This window comes from Suncus etruscus, chromosome X (genome assembly GCF_024139225.1).
Source record: "Suncus etruscus isolate mSunEtr1 chromosome X, mSunEtr1.pri.cur, whole genome shotgun sequence".
NCBI lineage: Eukaryota > Metazoa > Chordata > Mammalia > Eulipotyphla > Soricidae > Suncus > Suncus etruscus.
The window spans coordinates 119227216-119251373 of NC_064868.1; the positions used below are offsets into that span (position 1 = coordinate 119227216).

The 24158-nt window shown below is 37.5% G+C and overlaps 1 protein-coding gene across 1 annotated transcript in view; it reads right to left on the bottom strand.

Moving 5' to 3' along the window:
- WDR44 (WD repeat domain 44) overlaps nucleotides 1-24158 on the bottom strand; it is a 74712-nt gene that overhangs the window by 35415 nt on the left and 15139 nt on the right. The window contains exons 2-7 of the mRNA XM_049767020.1: nucleotides 19225-19258; nucleotides 10926-11000; nucleotides 7059-7692; nucleotides 5867-5997; nucleotides 4597-4692; nucleotides 2307-2443 (exon numbers count right to left, since the gene is read on the bottom strand). Coding sequence (XP_049622977.1) covers nucleotides 2307-2443; nucleotides 4597-4692; nucleotides 5867-5997; nucleotides 7059-7692; nucleotides 10926-11000; nucleotides 19225-19258 — 1107 coding nt within the window. The remainder of the gene's footprint in view (nucleotides 1-2306; nucleotides 2444-4596; nucleotides 4693-5866; nucleotides 5998-7058; nucleotides 7693-10925; nucleotides 11001-19224; nucleotides 19259-24158) is intronic.

Genomic DNA, 24158 nt, shown 5'->3' on the forward strand with positions numbered 1-24158 from the left:
CTCAGAGTTATAGCGAGGAGAAAGGAAGAAACAGTGGAAGAGGAGAAAGACAATTATGAAAGGAGGGAGTCAGGGGTCAAGCAGTCTCAGGCATATTGGTAGTGTTAAAAAAGGGACAGAACTAAATATCCAAGCCAAAGGCAATAACAGTGGAATCAAGAAACCCAAACTTTAAAATCTAAACTTAAAATCGGCCTGTTCTTCAAGGGTGGAGAAACCCTTATATCTTAGGCCAAGGGAATCCTCTAATGCCCCCAATATTTACTATGCCTATACAGGAAAAAAGGGCACAAAATGATATTTTAAATCTATTTATCTATTTATTCAGTTTATTATTATTATTATTATTATTATTATTATTATTATTATTATTTATTTTGACTTCTTTGTCTTGGTGTAGATATTGAAGTTGATGCCTCCAATTTTATTTTATGTTATTTTATCTTTCTCTTTCTCTTTGCGCTCTGGCATGGTTTTATTTCAGGACCAAGACTATTATGTGGTGCTTGCCTTTAGTGCTGTAGTGCTCACTAGATATTTTATTTGATATCTCTTTTTGTATTGTTGTGGTATTTCAATTTCTTTTCTCCTGTTCTCTCTCAAACTGAGGTTCTAGAAGGACTATGCCCACTTTTTGGCTTTTCTTTTCTTCAAACAAAACCACATAACTTGAACTATCTAGTCCCGCCTCTCAAATAGAGGGGGAAATATGGGAGGGTACCAGGACCAAACAGATATATGATCACTAAGTAGTCTAGACAGGATCACTTGTCCTGGCAGCCAGGGGGTGAGGGTGAGGGATATGGGATGCTGGATGGGAACGGGGGTGGAGGGAGGACAAACTTGGTGATGGGAATTCCCCTGATTCAATGTTAATATGTACCTAAAATACTATTGTGAAAGATATGTAAGCCAATATGGTCAAAATAAAAATTATATATATAAAAAAATCAGCCTGTTATACTGGCAGGCTGTGGGGCAGGGAGGGTGGTAAGGGATGCACTTGAGGAACATTGGTGGAGGGAGACTGACACTAGTGGTAGGATTGGCCCTAATTCATTATATGTCTGAACTATGAAGGACTTTGTAAATCACCACAGTTTCAATAAAATAAAATAAAAAATAAAACTCAAGAATAAAAATGAATTATATTAAAAAATCTCTCTATTTACTCTATAATTAACTAATAAGAACTATAACTACTACACTTAGAATAAATAAAAACTGGAGCAGGAGAGATGGCATGGAGGTAGGGCATTTGCCTTGCATGCAGAAGGACAGTGGTTCAAATCTTGGCATTCCATATGGTCCCTTGAGCCTGCCAGGAGTGATTTCTGAGTGCAGAGCCAGGAATGACCCCTGGGCGCTGCTGGGTGTGACCCAGAAACCAAAAAAAAATAATAATAAGTAAAAACTATGTTAACATGCTTTATAAAATCTAAATTTAATTAGTGACTGGAAATTTAAAGATTAAGACGAATGTAAACATTAAGTAGAATGTAATGAATAAAAGTGAATGCAATTTAGGAACTTTGAGAAAAATCCTAAAAAAAATAAAGGGTTTTTGCTGGACAAAAAAGTGCTGTATGGGAGCGTATTCAAAGGACCAAAGCACATTCTTTGCATCAGGAAGTTCAGGGTTTGATCTCTTACACATGATTTTCCGAACAGCTTGGTACAAAAACCAAAAAATAGTTCTGCCAAAAAATGACAAATTAAATTATAATTTAATTTTTGTTACATGCATATTATTTATACTATACACTAAAGTCAATCACCTCTCTGTAGATACTATAAATACAATATGATCATAAAGTTTGTAATCCATTTTTACACCACTTAGTTTTTGAAGTCATACCTGGAAATAGTTGGGGGCTAACCCTGCTTCTGTGCTTAGGGGACCAGGCACTGCTAAGGGATAAACCAGGGTCTACTGCACACAAGACAATCGTAAACTATCTCTCTAGCCAAATTTATAATACTTAGTACAAGATTTTGGAAAATCAGCATTTATCTCACACTTTTCTTGTTTCAATACACTTTTATTTTATCTAGAATTTAATATATGTATCATTTTCCCCACATATATTGTCTTAAGAGGGAACAAAGTTTAAGAATAAATACAAAGATTCTATTTTAATTTGATTTAAAAACAGAGGAGTGGATAAAGCTAAAGTTGGTACTATCAGTTCATAGGCACAAATTTTCAGTACACTAAAATACTACAAATGATAAATATAAACAATAATATAAATATAATGTAAACGATAATGATATAATAAACGATAAATAACTTTAGGCCATACCTTACATACTCTTTAGTTCTTCTCATGATGTGTAGAGTGAGAGGATTAATACCTGTTGGTAGTTTCTCTTCTGCAAGACTCAAAGGTATTTCCTCTCCAGTATCCAGGTTCTTAATCATGACACTGGCTAAAATTTCCTGAGTTATAAAACAATACCAAGAGGACTCATAACTAATTATTTACTGAGTGTACAAAATCCTCAAAAATTTAAGCTAAAGAATGTTTACATATATTTGATACAGTATATAATTTTTTGGGGGGTCACACCTGGCAGTGCACAAGGGTTACTCCTGGCTCTGTGCTCAGAAATTGCCCCTGGCAGGCTTGGGGGACCATATGGGATGCTGAGAATCAAACCACCATCTGTCCTGGGTTGGCCGCGTGCAAGGCAAATGCCCTACCGCTGTGTTATATCTTCAGCGCACAGTACATAATTTTTAAATAATTTCTTTATTTAAGCACCATGGTTACATACAGTACACAATTTTTAACATTTTACCATTACTGAGATATAATTCATACTTCACGATAGGCATTCAAGTATAAAATGTCAGAGTTTTGAACATATTTAGAGTTGTGCAAAAAACATCTGAGTTTAAAAACTGTCTATCGCCACCAAAAGAAATCTTATACTGAGTTTCTTTATCCTTCCAGAACCCTGTAGTCACTAGTCTATTTTATGTCTCTATGGATTTGCCTCTTACAGACACTTCATGTAAATTAGAAAAATGCCACTATGCGGCTTTTGTGATTGCCTTCTTTTACTGACTATGTTCTTAATTCAATCAAGTTGTATCATGTATTAAAATTCAAGTTTATTTGAGGCAGGGTGCCAAGGACAAAATCAGAGCCTCTTATTTGCAAAGAGTTGTCAATGTTTCCTTTGAAATGCCCAAAACAACTTCCCTTTAACTGCTGAAAATCGCCCAAAATCTTCTGAATTGCATTTCCCTTCAAACAGCCAAAAAGTATCTCAAACAGATGGATATAGCATATTTTATTATCTATCTATCACTAGTGGATGTTTGCCACACTTTGGCTCTTATGAACACTGGTATGCATTTTTTGGTAGATGGTATGTTTTCCATTTTCTTTTATGTATATATACACAGAAACGGGATTACTGGATCATAACAACCCAATACTATATTTTGAGAAACTGTCAAATAATTTGCCAAAGAACAATGCTTTTTAAAAATGTATTGTCTGAAAGAAACAAATTAATATTATGCTTAGAATCTTTATTCTGGGGCAGCATGTAGCTCAAGTAATAAGCACATGTTTCACATGTGTGAGGCCCTGGGTTCCATCCCCAGAACCACATACCCGCTATTCTTCCTCACAGTTGAATGTGCACCTGGGGGCTTATGAGCACCATCTGGCATAGTCCCTAAAACTACCCCCCCCAAAAAAAAAACAACCTCATTGGGGCTGGAGAGGTGGCACTAGAGGTAAGGTGTCTGCCTTGCAAGCGCTAGCCAAAGAAAGATAGCGACCGCGGTTCGATCCCCCGGTGTCCCATATGGTCCCCCCAAGCCAGGGGCAATTTCTGAGTGCTTAGCCAGGAGTAACCCCTAAGCATCAAACGGGTGTGGCCCAAAAAAACAAACAAAAATAAAAAAATCACCTCATTATGAATAAACTAATCACTTTATGTATACATAGCATACACTATTACATATTTATATATAATGTATTATAATTAAAAACTTTTATGAGAGTGGTAAATATGTAGGGTTTTTTTGGCCAATCCAGCAGTGCTCAGGGTTTACTCCTGGCTCTGTGTTCAGATATCATACCTGGCGGTGATCAGGAGAGCCTATGTGGCGCTGGAATTAAAAATGGGTAGGCTATAAGCAAGGCAACCTCCCTACCCACTGTACTTTTGGGTGCAATTTCTATTGTCCTACGATTAAAAATTTTACTATGGTATTTTGCTTTTAGGAGAAACAGAAGAAAAAGTAAAAGGAAAGTCTGATACTTTTTCTTTTTAATGTGGATAAACTCTGACTTAAACTTATCTTTTACGTAATTATATGGTAGAGTAAATGTACTGAAAGCAAGGCCTATATTTTCTAGAAAAGTGGGCTTAAAATAAACTTTCTATTATAGCTATATGCTATTATAACAAGCTAGATAATGCACAAATTTACATTTTTAAATTCAGTATACATTCACAAAAAATTCAGTATACATATGCAATGCTATATAAACATTCATCTCCAGAACTTTTTCATGTTCCATTATAAACTGTATATTTTGTTTCTAAGAACAACAAAATTAACTTTACCTCATCAGTAAGCTCTCTCCCAGAGCTGGATCTAGGTCTCTGAGGACTCATCATTTCACCTGCTATTATCTGCCCATCAGGTGATTTTCCATTTTCCTGAAATTATAATTTTATAAAGAGAACTGTGCATAGGGTCAGTTTAAAAACTACTCAATTATTCATTACCATAAACCATTCTAAAGATCCTAAAGAATTATATGATTTACATAATGGAGCCTAATGAAAAGTGAAATGCAATACTCCATTTTAACCCATTATTATCCTCAGCATGCTGTCAAATATTTGTCACCAAAACTAATGCTGCCCATGAAGCAGTCTTTATAGTTCCCCCTGCCCTAAGGTATAAATGACATGTAAAATGTTTTAATAGTTTTAAAGACACATTTTCTCTTTGAAACCATCTCAAAAGCAGCAAGGAAACAAGTAGAATGCCAGTACTAAGACGGCTATTAATGGAACATCTAAAGACTGGGCTTGGCAAATAATTTTTGCTATAAGAAACTAAGTATTTTAGGCCTTGTGTTTCATAATAGTATGATTTTGTAGAGTGCTCTTTCATTTCTTTTCTGTTAATAACCCTTGAAAAATAGAAAAAAATTCTTACCTGGGGAGCTTACAAAAATTGGACACTGCTGACCTCTGTACTTAGGCTATTAGTGTCTTCTAAGACACTATGAGACACTTATAAGACACTTAAAAGATTAGTGTCTTATCTTGCAGTCTGATAACCTGCTTTAATTGCAGTCTCCAAACAATTCTTATATCAGAACTTAGCTATAGTAAAAATTCATGTTATAATGTTCTTTCTTTTATCTAATTGGTTATGTAGCCTAATATAAAAGTTTTTTCCACCACTGTGGAAAGATATTATTAAAATATAAATATGAAAAAAGAAAAATATATAAATATGACCACTACAGATCAGTTATATAAAGACGATATTTAATGCTTAATATCAATAATATAACAAATAGCACATCTGTCCTTTTTTACTGTCTATTACATACCAAGTTAATGGAATACTTTTCATCTTTAGATGCTTCCATCCTTGCAAGTAACATTCAAGGAAAAATTTCCCACTGGGGTTCTTTGGATTGTTGTTAAATCCCTTACTATAGTCACTGACCAAGGCGGTAGTGGAGCTGGCCACTGGACTAAGAAGGTAACATTTTGGGGACAAGGGAATACTGTTTCCAGAAAGAAGGTCTAATCAACAAACTGACTAGCTGTAAAAGTTGATAAATATAAGAGATAACATTGATTCACCAACCTGGGCAGTAACTATTTTATCTCCACTGGTAGCACTTGCTAAATCAAGCGAAGGCTGAGAATCTTTGGCTGTACTCTCTGACGCCATGCTGGTAGTTAGAAGAGGATCAGATAGAATATTCTCTTTGGGAACTGCAATAGTAACAACCACTAAAAATTAACACACATTTAGACATAGTTTATAGAGTGATTTAACTTTTGATTCTGTCAGTGACTCTGTAAGAAAAGTGATTTTATTCCCTTTATTTTTTATATGGAGAATCAAAGTTCAAAAAATGTAAATTCCTTAAGGCTATCCATTTTAAATATTAGGAGACCAAAGACTTAACTTCAGATAGTAAGTCTTTAAATCTCATGTTTTCACACCTTGCTGCACTAACTCTTCAGTAGCAACAGATTTGTATATTTGAAGTCAGCTGAAATGTTCAATTATGAGAATGTAACTTAACAATGTAAAAACTTTTCACTTTTGGCTTATTACTTAGTAATAAGTAATAAAGTATCTCAGAGAACCCCCCACCAGTAGAGTTCAGGAGGCTGGGGCCAATTCCTAACATATTGGACTGGATATGTGGAACAGAAGGTTTAATAATGCTCTGTCCTGGTGCTGGATGCAATCACAACACACCCTGTGGTGCAGGAGGTGGGGTGGTGGGTGGGTTCACATGCAATGATAAAAGTAGAACTCAGCCAGGCATACTCTGCAGCCTTTTGAGTTATCTTCCCAGATCCGACTAAAACATTCATTCATTCATTGATTCATTTTCTTTGCAGTATTGGAGACTGAAGCCAGGTCCTCACATCTACAAGGTGAGTGCTTTGCCACTGAGTTACATACCTACCCCCTAAAACATGTTTAAAATTACTCATTAGGGTCAGGTAAATAGCTCAACAGACTGGAGTTCATCCTTTACATGGAAGGCCCACGTTTGTTCCCTAGCATGCAGTGTTCTAAGTACCACCTGGAGATGCTCCTGAGCAGCAAGCTACATAGATACAGTACCTCCTGGACCCCCCACCCCCACCCCCAAGCAACACATGATAAAGCTCAAACTTCTTCACCTCCAGAAACCTAATCAAAAGTCATTCACTGGGAGAGTTTTATAGAGCAGAAAGTGAACCCGATCAGAAACCTAATCGCTTCAACTCTAAAATGTTTCCACAAACCAGTTATTTCTTTAGGTAATACTTGCCATCTAAATCAGGTGTTTTAAGAGCCTCAAACTCCAATTCACTTTTCTTTTTTCTGGGTGGTGGAGCAGGTCGAGATGGGGGTGGAGGTCTAGGAGGTGGGAAATTCGTTGGAGGAGGTGGTCGTGCTGGCACAGGCTTCTTTGTACTGGCCACGATGTCAGGTTCTGGAGTGATCTGCCTCGGGGGTTTGGCAGGAGCGACTTCTTCTGCAGCAGCACAATCCTGAGTTGTCAAGGAGTCCAAGGACATGGGCTCTTGGTTGTCACTTTGTTTAACTTCTGCTGTTTCCTTGTTTGATACTTGGGTTTCAGTTTCAGGCACATCACGCTGTTCACTTGAACTTATTTCAGTTAACTCAGTGGTTTCATCTACGGGCTTCTCATGGGCCCCCTCAGAAGGAAAACACTTTTTTGACTCTAATTCAGTTTCTTTACATGTACTCTGACTTTCTGTCTTTTGGGAATCTTCCTGTAGTACTTGATCCATGGCTAAGAGACTAGGTATGTTGCTAATATCAGTTTCAGCCATGATAGGACTGGCAGTAGCTTGATCAGAGAATTCTTCTCCTTTGGACTCCACAGAGTCATCTTCAACTGGTAGGACTTTCTCACTCTCCTCAATAGTTTCAATAATCTGCTAGGAAGATTAAAGACAGTTAAAGGAAGCTAATTAGAAAACACTAAAAACAGTTAATAATTTAGACAGTAGGGGCTCGAGCAGTGGCGCAGAGCAATAAGGTGTCTGCCTTACCGGCACTAGCCTAGGACAGACTGTGGTTCGATCCCTGGTGTCCCATATGGTCACCTAAGCCAGGAGTAACCCCTGAGCATCACCGGGTGTGCCCCCCCCCAATAAAACCAAAAATATTTAGACTGTAATCATTATGTGTCAGACAATGTTCTTTTTGTTGTTGTTGTTGTTGTCTTAAACTTTGGCGCTCAGGGGCCACTCCTGGCTTCTACACTCAGAAATTGCCCCTGGCAAGCTGGGGGGCAATATAGGATGCTTGGTCCCTCCAGGTTGGCCACATGCAAGGCAAACGACGTACTGCTTTGCTATCTCTCCGGCCTCTATTCTTAAAACTTTATGTATTTCACCTTCATAGTCTTCTAAGACTTACTATGATCATTGTACAAATGAAGGGAATGAGAACATAAAAAGGGATCAAAAATTCAGCCAAACACATAGAATTTGGTTCTAGAATCTGCACTAACAGCCATTATAATAGGGAATCTGTTTCAGTATGTGTAATCACAAGAAGCATAATTAACTCTAGAAAAACCCATAAATTTATAAATTATTTTAATTTTTTAGAGGGGCACACCCTGCTATGTTCAGGAATTACTACTCATACTGTGATCAGGGGTAATTCTAAGTGCCATGGATTAAACCAGGTTCAGCCATACATAAGAGAAGTGCCTTCCCCACTGTACTTACTATCTCTCCAGCCCCCAAACTTACAAATTCTTCAACTCATAAGTACAGTATGCTAATTCAAGCTCTTTATGAAATCAAAATAACCTACTATAAGAAATCAAATTGTTCATCTCTGAACTCAAGGCTGTAAAAGAAAAAGCTAGTAGAGACATGGTACTGATATTTTTAAGCAAACTAAACTCAATATACTACAGGGAGATGATGCGTGTGTGTGTGTGTGTGTGTGTGTGTGTGTGTGTGTGTTTGTGTTTGTGGAAAGGGCAGGCAGAACCATGACAAAAGTTCTAACACTCAGCTCATTTTGAACCCCCCGCACATTTCCTTATATACAGCTAGAAATACAGATGGGATACCAACATTTAGAAGAAAATGTATTTTCTACCCTGTCTTGCCAGAATTAAACTTCAAATTTCCCAATCCACTCATATTTCTACCACACCCATGCAGAAATAACTTGCTTTCTCAATTCCTTGGCTCCAGAAAGTTAATAGATTGTGTCACAGAACTTTCCTGATATGGCTTAGCAGAAAATCATGCTACATTAAACTGGCTATTACTGCTATTTAGAAATATTCATTTCTGATTTCCCAGTGTATTTTTATATTAGTTTCTAGTAACTTCCATTTTTGCTTGTATATGGCCACTTCCTGTGATCCTGTGGTGGTCTGGGGCCTGTGTTGCTGGGGACTGGACTCAAGGCATTCATTCTACAGCCTAGGCATGTTCCCAACCATCTGAGCTATTTTATTTCCCTAGTCCCTTAATCATCAATGGTTTCTCTAGACCTACTTCACTTTTGCCAGAGTCTAGAGTCTACCTAATTTATAAGGTGATGACTGAATACTTGGATATCTTAACAATAAACCAACTGGTTTAAGAATAAATAAGATATTGTAAAACATGGCGAACCAAACCAAATTTGACTTTAAAAAACAAGTAAGAGCTGATGATAGAATTAATCAACACAAGCATAATTTTGAAAAAGTTTGGAGGGGGAATGTGGTCCCCCAGTCCTCACCAGGAGTGAACCTGAAGTACAGAGCCAGGAATAAGCCCTAAACAATACTGGGTGTAGCCATCAAACCAAAAATAAATAAAATAAATTATCCTTAAAATCCAAAAAATATCTAATACTAATTAAAGGACAAATTAGCAATTAGTTTAAATATTAAAAACAACTATAAAAAATCGGGCCTGGAGAGATAGCACAACGGCGTTTGCCTTGCAAGCAGCCGATCCAGGACCAAGGTGGTTGGTTCGAATCCCGGTGTCCCATATGGTCCCCCGTGCCTGCCAAGAGCTATTTCTGAGCAGACAGCCAGGAGTAACCCCTGAGCACCGCCAGGTGTGGCCCAAAAACCAAAAAAAAAACAAAAAAAAAAAACCAAAAAACCAAAAAAAAAAACCCAAAAAACAACTATAAAAAATAGATGTGCCTTCAATTAACATTCTAGGAACATATCAACCCTGCCTATCTCACTACACTAAAAGACTATAGAAAATTTGTGAATCTTGAAAAGTACGCCAAGCTGCTGAACTGCTCCAGATTGACTGGTTTCCACAGTGAGAGGTCCCCTGAAAACTCTAGGGCCTTCTTAAAATGTGGTTGGGGATAGTCCCCTCCCTGTCCAAAGGCCCAGCAGCCCCACCCACACCCAACATCCTTCAGAACAGAAATGGCTCAACTCCACAACTGAACCCATCAAGCCACCAAGCACAGCTCCTAGAATGACCCTTCCAAATTTCATACTCCTGACAGCCTACTAGGATCATAGGAAATTTAAATGGGCAAGTTGCCAAACTCACCAAATTCAGTGAGTTAACAAGTGTAGTTTTTAAGATAAAACCTAACTTCAGGGACCGGAGAGATAGCACAGCAGTGAGGCATTTGCCTTGCATGCAGAAGGACAGTGGTTCGAATTCTGGTGTCCCTGAGCATAGAGCCAGGAGTAGCTCCTGAGCGCTGCCGGGTGTGACCCAAAAACCAAAAAAAAAAAAAAAAAAACCCAAAACCCTAACTTCAAATGTAATCATGGTGCTTAAATAAAGATATTCTAGAAAAAAAAAAACAATAACCTAGAAAGGTATACTTGTCACAATGGCTTTAGAGTACGACTAAAATAAAACAATGATCACAAATTAATTTCTATTGATTTATCTTTTGATGATTCCATTTATCATTATATTGTAACAAACAATATGAAGTACATTTGTTTGTGTCTGCTAAGAGGGTAGGCTTGGAGTTGAGTAGGAAACTGGGGATACTGGTAGAAGAAAAATCACACTAGTGATGGAACACTGAATGCCCGAAGCAACTGTATTATGGACAACTTTGTAAATCACAGCAGTATAACAAAAATATACACAATTTTATAACTAAAATTACCATAAATGTATTTGCTAAAATAATATTGACATATGTTACATACCTCTTTAGACACATCTTGTTTCCATTCTTGTACAAGGGGCACTTTTACAAATTCATCCGCAGTGTTCTCTGTTTCCTGTTTAAAAAAAGAAAAGAAACAAAGACCAAATGACGGCCTACTTTCTTTCAAAAATGTTGTCTGAAGGGTACAAATAGCAACTATAATATTAATAAATCAAAAGCCCATAAAGGGCTCAGAGCTTTATTTTATTTTTATTTAATTATTTATTTTGGTTTTGGGGCCACACCTGGTGATGTTCCTGGTTTTCCTGGCTCTATGCTCAGAAATCACTCCTGGCTCGGGGGACCATATAGGACACCAGGATTGAACCCAGGTTTGTCCTGGACAGTCATGTGCAAGCCAAACGCCCTACCGCTGTGCTATCGCCCAGGTTTAGAGGTTTATACACTAATAGATGCTTTGACTTTTTATGACAAGTGGGACAATGCCTTTTACTAAGAATGTCAGCAATCAGCAATTTCTATTTTCTTCCTTAATAAGACATTTATATGTTCCTATTTTAACATAAAATTAAAATGAAGGTAACTATCAGGTACTATTTTTTTGGTCTTTTGACCACATCTGGTTCTACTCAGGGCTTACTCCTGGCTCTGCACTCAGGAATCACTTCTGGAGCATTCAGGAAACCATATAGGGGTACCAAGAGTCAAATCTGGGTTGGCTACATGCAAGGTAAATGCCCCTACCTGCTGTACTATTACCCTACCTGCTACACTATCTCTCCAGTTCCCTACCAGGTACTCTTGTAGCTTAAAAAGATGAAGAACTTAAGCAGAGGTGAATCAGAATTGTTATCCATATCAAAGTGTGTTATATAAAAAATTTATACTTTAATATATTTGTACATTGTTTTATTCTTTTATAATATATGCATATATTATATACTTTTATAAAATGTATAGCTTATACTTTTATTATTTCTATTTGTAATAAATGCACACTCAAGAGAATAGTTTTCTCAAACTCTACAAGATTTAAATAAAAGGAATCAAGACTTAAACTGGATGAAGACCCCAAAGAATAATAGATGAAAAAAATTGAACCCACCAAAAATACATATATATCTACGTATATATTTATATACACATACGTACATATATATATATATTTGGGAGGTTAGAGAAGGTAGAAGTGGATTCTGTATTACTGCTGGAAAAAATTTGGGTAAAACAAGACAAACATACATTTATAAATAGCACAATATTTTCTTCTTTCTGGGTAGTCTTTACATTTATAGAAGTATAGAAAGAAATTTGACATCACTACTGATCATGAGAAAAGAATCCACAATTTTGGTGCATATTTTAATTTGTTAGAACAAGGTAACTGTACGATTCTGACAAGGAGGTCAAGGATTTAAATATGTATTAAGGTATATTTAATCAAAATACAATCACAATAGGCTCCATGATAAAATTTCAGAAATTATTATATTCCTAAAGATTTGATGTACAAAACAAAATTATGCAGGACTTCCAATACTTTAACCTAGGAAGTTGTTCAATGATTTCAGAATTTGGGAGAAATCTAATACAAATTTCTTGAGGAAGATTATTTCATGATAGTTTAAATGTTGGATAAATCGCACATTCTAACGAAGTCCATGAGGGCTTAACATAATATGGCTCTCTATCTTTGACATCTACATTTCTGACTTCTCTCTCAGCACTCTTCCATTATTACAGTCTTGCCAACTGGTTGGTTCCTTACTACCCTAAGACTTAAGTGTCATCAGAAAAACCTTCAAACTAAACAAGGGAACAGACTGCTCAAGGAGACAAATCCTTGGCTTTTGATTATAGAAAAGCCTTCTCTGGCACCTTCAATTCCTTTAACTTTCCATCATAAACAACTACATTCTTTCTCTTCCAGATACGACCATCTGAAAAGACCTTGCTAACGTCTATTTTTTTTTTTGCCTCTTCCCTGCCTAAATAAAATGTAAGCTCAGTTTGAGCACAGGTTTTTATTCATTTTTAAATGGTTTTGCAGCCATAACCAGCAGTGTTCAGGGGGACAACATGCAGTGTAGGGAATGGATACTACATGCAAAGTATGTGTACCAGCCCATTGAGCCATTTCTCTGGCCCAGAAAGAGGGGTTTTGTTTATTCTTTCACTTTTATCCAGCATCAGAGTACCTGAAACAGGTAATCATTTTGTAAATAAATGCTGAATAATGTATGCTCTAAATTTTCTTCGATTAATTCAAATATTATTTTGTTTGCTTTGGGGCCACATTCTGGACTGACCAACCCTAATTGCAACTCTAGTTGCAACCCTAGTTGCAGTGCCAGAGACTGAATCTGGGTTTCCTGTGTGCAACACATATACAGAGCTTGTTGAGCTATTTATCTGGCCCTAACTCAAAAAATTTTTTTTATGTTTTTAGGCCACACCTAGCAGCTCTCAGGGGTTACTCCTGGCTCTGCGCTCAGAAATCAATCCTGGCAGGCTCGGGGGACCATATGGGATGCAGGGACTGAACTCAGATCAGCTGTGTGCAAGGCAATGCCTCACCCACTATTCTATCTCTCTGGCCCTATCCCCCTTTTTTCTTGCGTTTTGGACCATATCTGGTGTGGTGCTCACGGGTTACCACTGGCAGGCTCAGGGACCATAAGGAATATTGGGGGATCGAACTCAGGTCAGCCGTGTGAAGATAAATGCCTACCTGCTGTGCGATTGCTCCAACCCCCTCTCCCACCTCACCCCTTCTTTTTTTTTTTCGTAGCTCCAGGGCTGGAGAGACAATACAGGGGTTAAGTTGCCTTTATACAATTGACCCAGCTCTGATTCCTGAACATAGTCTGGAGTAAGTGCTGAGCACTGTCAGATGTATACCAAATCACACTCCTTTAAATATAGCTCTGACATATTGCTTTCAAGATCTTTTATCTCTTCTACTGTAAAGTAAATTTTACTACAATTTATTTTATTTATTTATTTATTGGGGGAATTCTCAAGGAGTTCTCAGGGGGTCCAGAAGCCACTTAGTCATGTGGTATTGCTCAGGCCCAGAAGTACTGGGGATATGACTGGGGTGGGAGATGGCATACATGCAGTGTCAGGATCTGGTAAATAAAAGGCAGTGTCCTAGCTCTATGATCTATCTTGCAGGTCTATCTTATAAATATTTTAATAAAATTCTGTTCATAAACTAAAAAGTAAACAAAGGCAGAGCCAGAGATATGCTGTCCCCCTAGTACCACCAGGAGCAACTTCTTAGTAGTAGCCCTTGAGCTCCACCAGGTTGTAGCCCAGAAACAAAACCAAAAAGCTTTTATTTAATAATAAAAAAATAAAACCGTTAGTCAAAGCCCATTATTAAGATAATCTTCACAAGAAAAGGGAGAGAGAATACTTGAACACTGATAATCATTAAGAACAGGCCAGGGAGTTAATACAGGAGGTAAGGGGCTTGACTTACCTGCACCTGCCCTTAGTTCACCCCCCCAGTACAACCTATGGTCGGTCACCTGAGCCACGAAGAGTCTGCATACTTCTGGATGTGGCCCATATACTTCTCCATACAGAAGGCTGGAGACAGTGCAGGGTTAAGGCACTTGCATGGCAAGTGGCTGACCCAAGTGTGATCCCCAGTACTGAATATGATCCCCTGAGCACTACCCGAAGTGACCCTGAACAGAATCAGATAGTAGCCCAAAATCATCCCTACCAAAAATAAACAGTTAAAGCACATTAAAGAAACATATCTGACTGTCCCATAAGTGAAGTATAGTTAACCAGTTAACTTCCAATAACCTCCAATAACTCATTAGTAGGAAAAACAGGCATATCACTATCACAGCATAGTTCAATAGATAATTTGCCTAAATTAACCAAAGGAAGAATGCACTTATAATTTCTATACCCCAATTTACTTTAATTAAATACTTACAAGGATCACAGATAAAACGTTCACTGACACTACATGAGAATGATTAGGCTATTTTATTTGTTTTTAACAAAATTCTCTTGGACTTTAAACATTTAAAAGATAATAACTTCCATAAAATTGTTCTTTAACCCCAAGTACCTATCAAAGGATATGATTTCTAGAGAAGTTAAGCAGAAGAACTCTTTTTGGGGGCCAGGGGGTGGGCCACAGCTGAGATTTACTTCCAGTTCTATGACGAGGGATCACTCGGGGTGTGGTTGGCTGTATAAAAGGCAAATGCCTTCTTTACCTGCTATACTAGCTCTCTGGCCCCATGAAAATATTTCTTATTAAAACCGTCCTTAGTGTGTGTGTGTGTGTGTGTATATATATATATATATATATATATATATATATAGCCATACACAGCCATATATATAGCCATATAAAGCCATATATCTATATATATACATCTATATAGCCATGTAGGAGTCTACCCGCCTTGATGTTTAAAGTTCAGGAGGTCCTTCCCCTCATTCTTCCTTTGGAAATAAAGCATCAGATGTCAACTATGTGTCTACAGGTAATCAACACCAATTACCATGTCAGTCAGTCATTTACAACCTTCTTCTGAAGATGGATTGCCCTACTAAAGTAAATCCCAGCTTCTCACTATTAGGCCATTTCTCTAATCTTGCTTATCACAACTTCAGAAATACACTTTCTTGGGGCCAGAGCGGTAGTGCAGTGGTAGGGGCATTTGACTTGCATGTGGCTGATCCAGGACGAACCTTGGTTTGATCCCAGGTGTCCCATATGGTCCCCCAAGCCAGGAGTAATTTCTGAGCGCATAGCCACGAGTAACCCCTGAGTGTCACCAGGTGTGTCCCAAAAAACCCCCCAAAATACACTTTCTTAAAAGGTATATGGCAGATCCTTCAATTTCTAGCAATTCATACCACTGTTTCCTTCCATCTGTGCTGCATAGTAGACAGCTAATTGTAACCTCCTGGCAGTACTCAGTATAAAGATTTGAGCTTCTTCATTTTAATCATTTTGTAATTATAAAAAGTTACCAGTTTTACAAACTGCATTAAAATGATCTATATTCAATTAACTCTTAATTTTTATGATTAAAACATTATGATCTCTTTCCTACACACTCTCCCATCACTTATCTTTTGTTTATTCCCTGACACGCCTCCTAAAATATCTCTGGAGAACACAGCTGCAACAACAACAAAGTAACTTTTTTTTTGGGGGGGGGGGCCACACCTGGGGTATTGAGGGGTCACACTTAGCTCTGCACTCAAAAATTTACTCTTGGCAGTGCTCCTGGAGCCAAATGGGATGCTGAAGATTGAATCCCAGTTGGCTGTGTGCAATACAAGCACCCTAACCTTAAAAAAAGCAGTAATTTTCTAAATGTCTTATTTCAAAAACTTAAAAGATGAAGTTCTTAATCTAATACTCTAGATTAAGTTCTGACTTATGTATCACTATAATATTTGTGACAGTTACAAAAAATCTCTTTTTTTGTGGTTTTTGGGTCACACCCGGCAGTGCTCAGGGGTTATTCCTGGCTTCAGGCTCAGAAATTGCTCCTGGCAGGCATGGGGGACCATATGGGGCACCAAGATTCGAACCGATGACCACCTGCATGAAAGGCCTTACCTCCATGCTATCTCTCCAGCCCCAACAAATGAATCTTTTTATGTTCTCAGAGATTTCTACATCTTAAAGATCAATTAGTCCATACTATTTGTTCCCAAATTTTACCAATCTACTTATGTAAATCTGTCAAATTTCAAGAAAAGTTCTACCTCTCTGTCACTTTTCTCTGCTGTTCCAGTTACAGTGGTCTTATGGTTCTATTGTGGCTCTGTTACACCTCCCACTCCGTGTACACCTGTGGTCTTACAAAAATCAATATCTCATGCATTATCTTTTTTCTCATATATTATCTTTTCATAAAAGTATTTGTTCAGTGAGACTGAAAAATCATAAAAAATGATGACTATGTAAGAATTTTATTTGGACTGATTAATATATCAACAATATGCTGTCATATGTAATCCAATGGTCTGAGTTAATCCATATATACACAAACATATGCATGTACATACTTTACATATGTACTAAACTACAAAAAGGAATAACCCATAGATTCATGCAAAAGCACGGACAGATCCCTATCCTTTCAGAAGATCTCAACAGTCACATACTGTATGAATCCATGTATAGACAAACTAAAGAGGCAAAATTATAGAAATGAGACAGACCAGTGCTTGTCTAGGATTAGGAATAATGTGGGCGAGGTGGCAAGTATGAAATTTATAGCAGAGGGGAGATCTCTGTGCTGAAGAAACAGATCTGCCTTTTGATAGTGAAGCAGGGTACACAAATATACATATGTAAAGAAAGACAAAGTGATACAGTCACATTGTACTCATATCAAATTCCTAGTTTTGATACACAGCTCAGGGGAACAGAAATGAAGTATACATAGGACTTCTCTGCACTGTCTTAGCTTTCTGAGAATCTATATTTATTTCAAAATAAAAGGAGGGGCCGGAGAGATAGCATGAAGGTAAGGCATTTGCCTTGCATGCAGAGGGATGGTGGTTCGAATCCCAGCAACCCATATGGTCCCCCGAGCCTGCCAGGAGCAATTTCTGAGCCAGGAGTAACCCTTGAGCACTGCTGGATGTGACCCAAAAACCAAACCGAACCAAACCAAACAAAAAAAAAACACCAAAATAAAAGGAAAAAAATACAACCCCACAATTTTAAGTAAGTAAATGTTATACTTTTATTCACGCTGAGGACAATTTATAATTACTGAGATAAATAAATCTCTAAAATCTATTTGCTATACACCTAAAAATATTTTACAGATGGGGTTAGAAATAGTTAAGGTGATTACTCTGCATGTGACAGACTCTAGTTTAATCCCTGGCACCACATGATCCCCCAGATTAATCCCCAAACCCCAAACCAAAAGTATCTCACAGCTAAGTAGTTATTCAAACCTGTGAGCATAATCACCAATTATTTCTAAATAGAGGGACTGAGAAGTGAAGGATATGGGATAGGAAATAAATTACATTTTCAACTATCTATACACCATGTCCATGCATTACTTTAAAATTGTATTTTTAAGACCAGAGAGAAAGTACAAGGAATTAGGCATATGTCTTGCATGCAGCCAGCTCCAGTTTGATTATGACACTACATTTGAGTCTTCAGCACAGAGTCAAGAGTAAGCCCTGAGTACAGATGGGTGGGGCTCACCCCTATTTTGCTTTCATTATACACTGAGTAAAAAATTTTCTGCAGTGTCAGGGATGAAGCTGGGTCTCACATTCAAGGCCAATGTTCTACCATTGAGCTACATCCCTGTCCCTAAAAGAATCCTTAGAAAATTTAAGGAGAAGAACATTATGATAGAACCTTCCATAAACACTCAGTTTAAGAAAAAGAACACTGTTCCCAAAAGTTTCAAGCTTCAAATAACACTCCCCATTTCCTTTACATTCTCTACCCTTCAGAGATGACTGAACTTTATCATTCCCTTGCTGTTCTTTATAGTTTTACTAAGCTTGAATTCCTAAACAATATACTATTTATTTGCATGTTTTGAACTTAATATAAATGCAATCTTAATGCATGTAGTTTTCTGTGACTTATTTTTACTTCTCAACACTATGATGCTGAAACTCATCTATTGTATTGTATATAAATAATTTATAAATAATGTATTCATTTGAACTGCTGTAGAATATTCCATATGAATATACCATCATGTATTTAAAAGATCAAAATTCAATGTGTATAGATAGAAGATAGGGACTCTGGAACTGAAAATAAATAGAGCACGTTTGAATTTAAAAGTATATATACTGATATATACACATACATACTATATTTGATAGAACAAGTTCTGTGTGTTAATATTAATGTACCTAAAAAGGCTAGAGTGGAATAATGTATCAACAACCAACTATTTTCTTGGATATAAGTCTGAGATCGATGGTTTTATATACTGATGACACAAATAAATGTGCCCATAAAAAATATCAAGAGTTCAGAATTCTCCCATCTTTTGTTATGAAAATACTACCTTTTTTCAATTAAACACACACAAAGTATGCTATTTTTGTTCTAGATACTACCAACGAAATAAAAATCAGTAGAAATTTTTAAAACTTTTTCTTGTAGCACAGTACAGTATTAAAAAATAGGTATTTCTAGAGCGTCTAACCATATCACGTAAGATTAAATGACAATTCAGAAAAAATAAAGAAATAGAAAAAATAGAATTATATAGAGAAAAATAAATGAAAAATATACAGGATTTATATGAGTAGATATGTAACTTTCAGAAAACACAACTTACGTTTGATGTTGAAATTCCAACCTTTCCTGGAGACCTGTTTAGAAATAGAAGTAGGTATTGAATAGTGAGCGTGAGAATGGAAAAACTTCTATATACTTTAAAGATAATCCCACATTAAAAAAGGTATATAATTTGGGGTTAAAAAACTCTTCTTGGGGGCCGGAGAAATAGCATGGAAGTAGGGCATTTGCCTTGCATGCAGAAGGACAGTGGTTCAAATCCCGGCATCCCATATGGTCCCCTGTGCTTGCCAGGGGTGATTTCTGAGTATGGAGCCAGGAGTAACTCCTGAGCGCTGCCGGGTGTGAACCAAAAACCAAAACCAAAACCAAAACCAAAACCAAAACAAAACAAAAAACCAAAACAAAACAAAAAACCTCTTCTTGGCATCTAAAAATACAGAAAACATTAAAAACTGACAAGAAAACTAAGGTGACTCATAACCTTACCACTTAGAGATTTGAGCATATTATCTTTTGTTCCCCCCCACATATGTATACACACATACATATATAAATAAAACACTATAAGCATCTCTGTAAATGTGTGCTTCTCCATGGTAAATTTCTTTAAAATTAATTTCTCTAGAAGCAGAATTATAGATCAGGGGCTGGAGCAATAGTACAGTGGTAGGGCATTTGCCTTGCACGCGGCTGCCCAGGATGAACCTCAGTTTGATGTCTGGTGTCCCATAGGTCCCCCAAAGACAAGAACAATTTCTGAGCGCATAGTCAGGAATAACCCCTGAGAGTCATTGGATATGGCCCCCAAACAAACAAATAAACAAAAAAAGAATTAACGATCAAAAGAACACTCTTCCAATATTCTGAAAAACTTTCAAATTGACTTCTAGAACAAGAGTAATAGTTTACATTTCCACTGCCACAGGCCCTATTTCTTAATTCCACTGCCCCAGATTAGTGTTATGAATTTGATAGACAAAGTACCTCACTTTTGTCACAATTTGATTTGTAACATGGATATAATTTTTATTGCATTAGAATTTATATGTTGTTTTGAAGAGAGAGAACCATTTTTGTTCCAAGATTCTATCTTAAAAGCCTCTACTCTTTAAAGAGAAACTAAGATACAGTAATTTTTTTTGTTTTTTTGGGTAACACCAGACATAACTCAGGGGTTACTCCTGGCTCTGTGCTCAGAAAAGCTCCTGGGAGCCAGAGAGATAGTATGGAGGTAGGGTGTTTGTCTTGTATACAGAAGGATGGTGGTTCAAATCCCAGCATCCCATATGGTCCCCTGAGCTGCCAGCAGTGGTTTCTGAGTGTAGAGCCAGGAATAACCTCTGAGCACTGCCGGGTATGACCCAAAAAACAAAAAACAAAAACACACACAAAGAAAGAAAAGAATCTGGTAGGCTGGGGACCATATGGAATACCAGGAATCGACCCAGGGTCCATCCTGGGTTGTCCATGTGCAAGGCAAACACCCTATCACTGTGCCATTGCTCCATCCCCAAGATACAGTCATTTTTAGGTGACTTTTCACCATTATTTTAACACCCCCCATTTCTTTTTCAAATTTTTACAGTTTAATCCCTGATCCAAAATATGAGCAGTAGGAAACTTGCCTTGGTATGTTTGATCTTGGTTGAATACAAGGCATACTATATGCTGCCTCAATTCCCACTAGGTGTGACACCTGAGTGCAAAGCTAGGAGTAAGCCCTGAGCACCTCTGGATATGGCCCAAAATTTAAATCTGTCTATAAAAGAGAGAGACATCCTGATAGAGACCTCTCCTTAAGGAAGTATATGTTAGTAAACAGAGCATACTATATTGCTTATATTACAAACATGTAGTATATACTCTATCTTATGCAGAAAGAAACAGTTGTAAATGATTAATATGCTATTCCCAATCTATATTTCTGGGGGGCCTAGGTCTCCCAAACAATGCTCATGGGATCCAGGGAAAACTACCAGTAATACTTGGCTAAGCTGGCTGGAAGTTTCAATGCTCAAGAAAGCAATATGATGGCAGTCAAGCCTAGAAATGATGGGGACCTCTGACACCTCATGAGGCAGTCCTGGGGTCTTCAGGGCTATATTTATATTCTCAGTGATGCCTGCGGAAGGGGAAGATATGCATTGCCAAGGATCAAATTCATAGTCCCATACATGCAAGGTATGTGCTCCAACCCTTTAAGTTCTATCTCTCAAGTTCCCTAAACTTTTCTTTTTAAAAATTTAATTTGGGCAGAAAGAATACAGTAGGCTTGCACAAGGCTAACCCAGGTTTGATCCCTGGTACCATATATGGTCTTCTGAGCACCATCAAGAGTGATCATTAAGCACATATAGTCAGAAGTAAGTCCCAAGAGTTCAGAATGGGGTGGGCTGCATGCAACACAAGCACCTAACATCTTTGAGCCCAATTAACATCACCAGTATCTGGTACACAGTAGGTTTGATATGTAACAGAGAGCCAGCCCCTTTATTCAATCAACATTTATGACATGCTTACTATTATTAAGCACCAGGGATACAAAGATAAACAAGACTTGGGCTGGAGAGATAGTATAGCAGTTAGTGTCTTGCTTTGCACAAGGCCAACCCGGGTTTGATCCCTGGCATCCCATTTAATTTCCTGAGTACCTGAGCTAGGATAAACAGAAAAAGATGAGTAAGTCTCAATTCTAGGCACTCCAGAATGGAGTCAGAATCCCTGACTTGAAGCATCTAAGATCTACAATTACTACATGCAGCACTCTCATTCTCTCTCTCAAGTAACAATACTTCATTTAGAAAATACAAGTCTAGTTTGGGGTTTAGTTTTTAGTTTAGAAAATACAATTCTAGTTTAGTTTAAAACTGGCTAAATTAAACAAAAAGATAAAATAATGCTAATCCATGTAATTTCACACCTGGAGAATAGCTTCGTGTTAAGGTAGAGAGATAGTAATGGGGGTTAAGGCATTTGTGCTGCATGCCAATGACCCAAGTTCAATACATATGATCTCCAAGCACCAATAGGAGCCAATCCTGAGCACAGAGCCAGGAATAATCCCTGAGCACCGCTGGGTATGCCTCCCAAACCTAATTTCCACCAAAAGTATAATGCTAACAAGGGAAATTTTCCAGAAAGAAAAACTTCACAGTCCCAAATGCTTTGATTCTTTGGCAAATGTATCACTGCACTATAACAAAATACATTTATGTAGGGTTGATCAGAATTAATGCTATTTCTTAAAAAGATTGCACAAAAGGGTTGAAATGGTATCTCACATGACTTCTATGCAGAAGCCTTTGGTTCTAACTTTGGTACCACATGGTATGTCCCTCCACCCCAAAAGCACCTGGCTGAGAATAGGCCCTGAGCACCTCTGGAGGAGGCCTAAAAAAAGATAAAGTATGTAAAAACAATACAAGTGCTATGAAGACAATAAAAATGTTTAAAATAACAACAACAACAACACCCTCATAATGGCTGAACTGCCATGTGGCAGATATACTAGCAGTTATCAGGAAAGAAAATTATCATCTACCATAAAAGCATAGCAGTAAGAGATGTGAGTTTTTTGACTGTTATTTTGATTGAAAATCAGTGGCTTACAATGTTATTAGTAATGATTTGTCATGCACAGAATTCTAACACCACACCTATCACCAGTGTACTCCCGCCCTCTCTCAAGGACCATAACACCTCTCCCTTCCACACCACCTCACTACAGAAGAGTGTATATCAGTTCTTCCATCACATTGCTTTTGGGTCTTTGGTGCTACCACACTGTATTTATTTTTTAAAAGTGCAATTGCGGTCAAGGGAAGTGCTCAGACCTCTTGGCTTGCATTTGTGAGGTTCTAGGTTTGATCAGCAGCAGTAGAAACAAAAACAAACCCAAAATGTGAGCCTCATATATATAGTAGAGTAGGGAAGAAAACCTACCTTCCAGTGAAAACCACTTTGAAGTATCTGAGCAGGATTTCCAGATTTCAGTCAAAATAAAACAAGCAAAGAAAAAAACAAAAGGTAGTCACATTTCTCTTTTGCATGTAACTGGTCATTAAGAGCACTCTCTGGCCCTTGAATCAGAGGATCTAAGGCCGTGCTGACACACATATAAACATGCCATATTGATTCTGGTGATAGCTGACCTAGGGCTGGGTATAGAAACTAAAAAGAGCAATTGATTGCTTTGAGAATCAAAGAGAAACAGTAAAAAAAATCTACTTTTAACAAAAATGATCCTCGCTTGAATATGGTTTCTACTTTTTACTATTTCAGATCTTTGTCAAATAATTTAATTCTCCAAACTTCAATTGTTTCCTCTATAAAAGGACTGCCATGAGGATTAAGAAAATGGACACATGAGGAGCACATAGTAAGTGATCGTTCCGTGAGCAGCATTGAATTACCCCACTAAAAGTCATAGAACTTCACCAAATCTCGCCAAGGCATTTTTGGCAAGAAACATTTCAGAAGTTTCTCTTTAAATGCCAAACTTCTGAAAATATTTTATTTCTGAATTTTAAATAAACCAAACAGGGGCCAAAGAGTACTGGGATTAAGGTGCTTGCCTGACATCCAACTGACCCTGGCTTGAATTCCATGACTCCCCCAGGTTCCTCCCCCACCCAAGAGCACCCCCAGAGAGTCATTTCTGAGCACAGAGCCAGGAATAGCCCTGAGCATTACTGGGTATGGTCCACCCCCTTCCAAATAATTGATACAAATAAGTCAAGCAATTAATCTCTCTCTTGAATATGCTTTCCTAATTTTTTCTGGGATTTTTTTTGAGGGGATGCACAGTCGCAATGTTGAGGAATTTTGACTGGCAAGGGTCAGGGGCACTTAGGAGATACCAGGAATCAGACCTGGATTGGTTGCAGTCAAGGCAAGCATTGTACTTGTTGTATGCTGTAATATAGGTCCAGCTCCAAATATTTATTTATGTATTTTGGTTTTTGGGCTAGT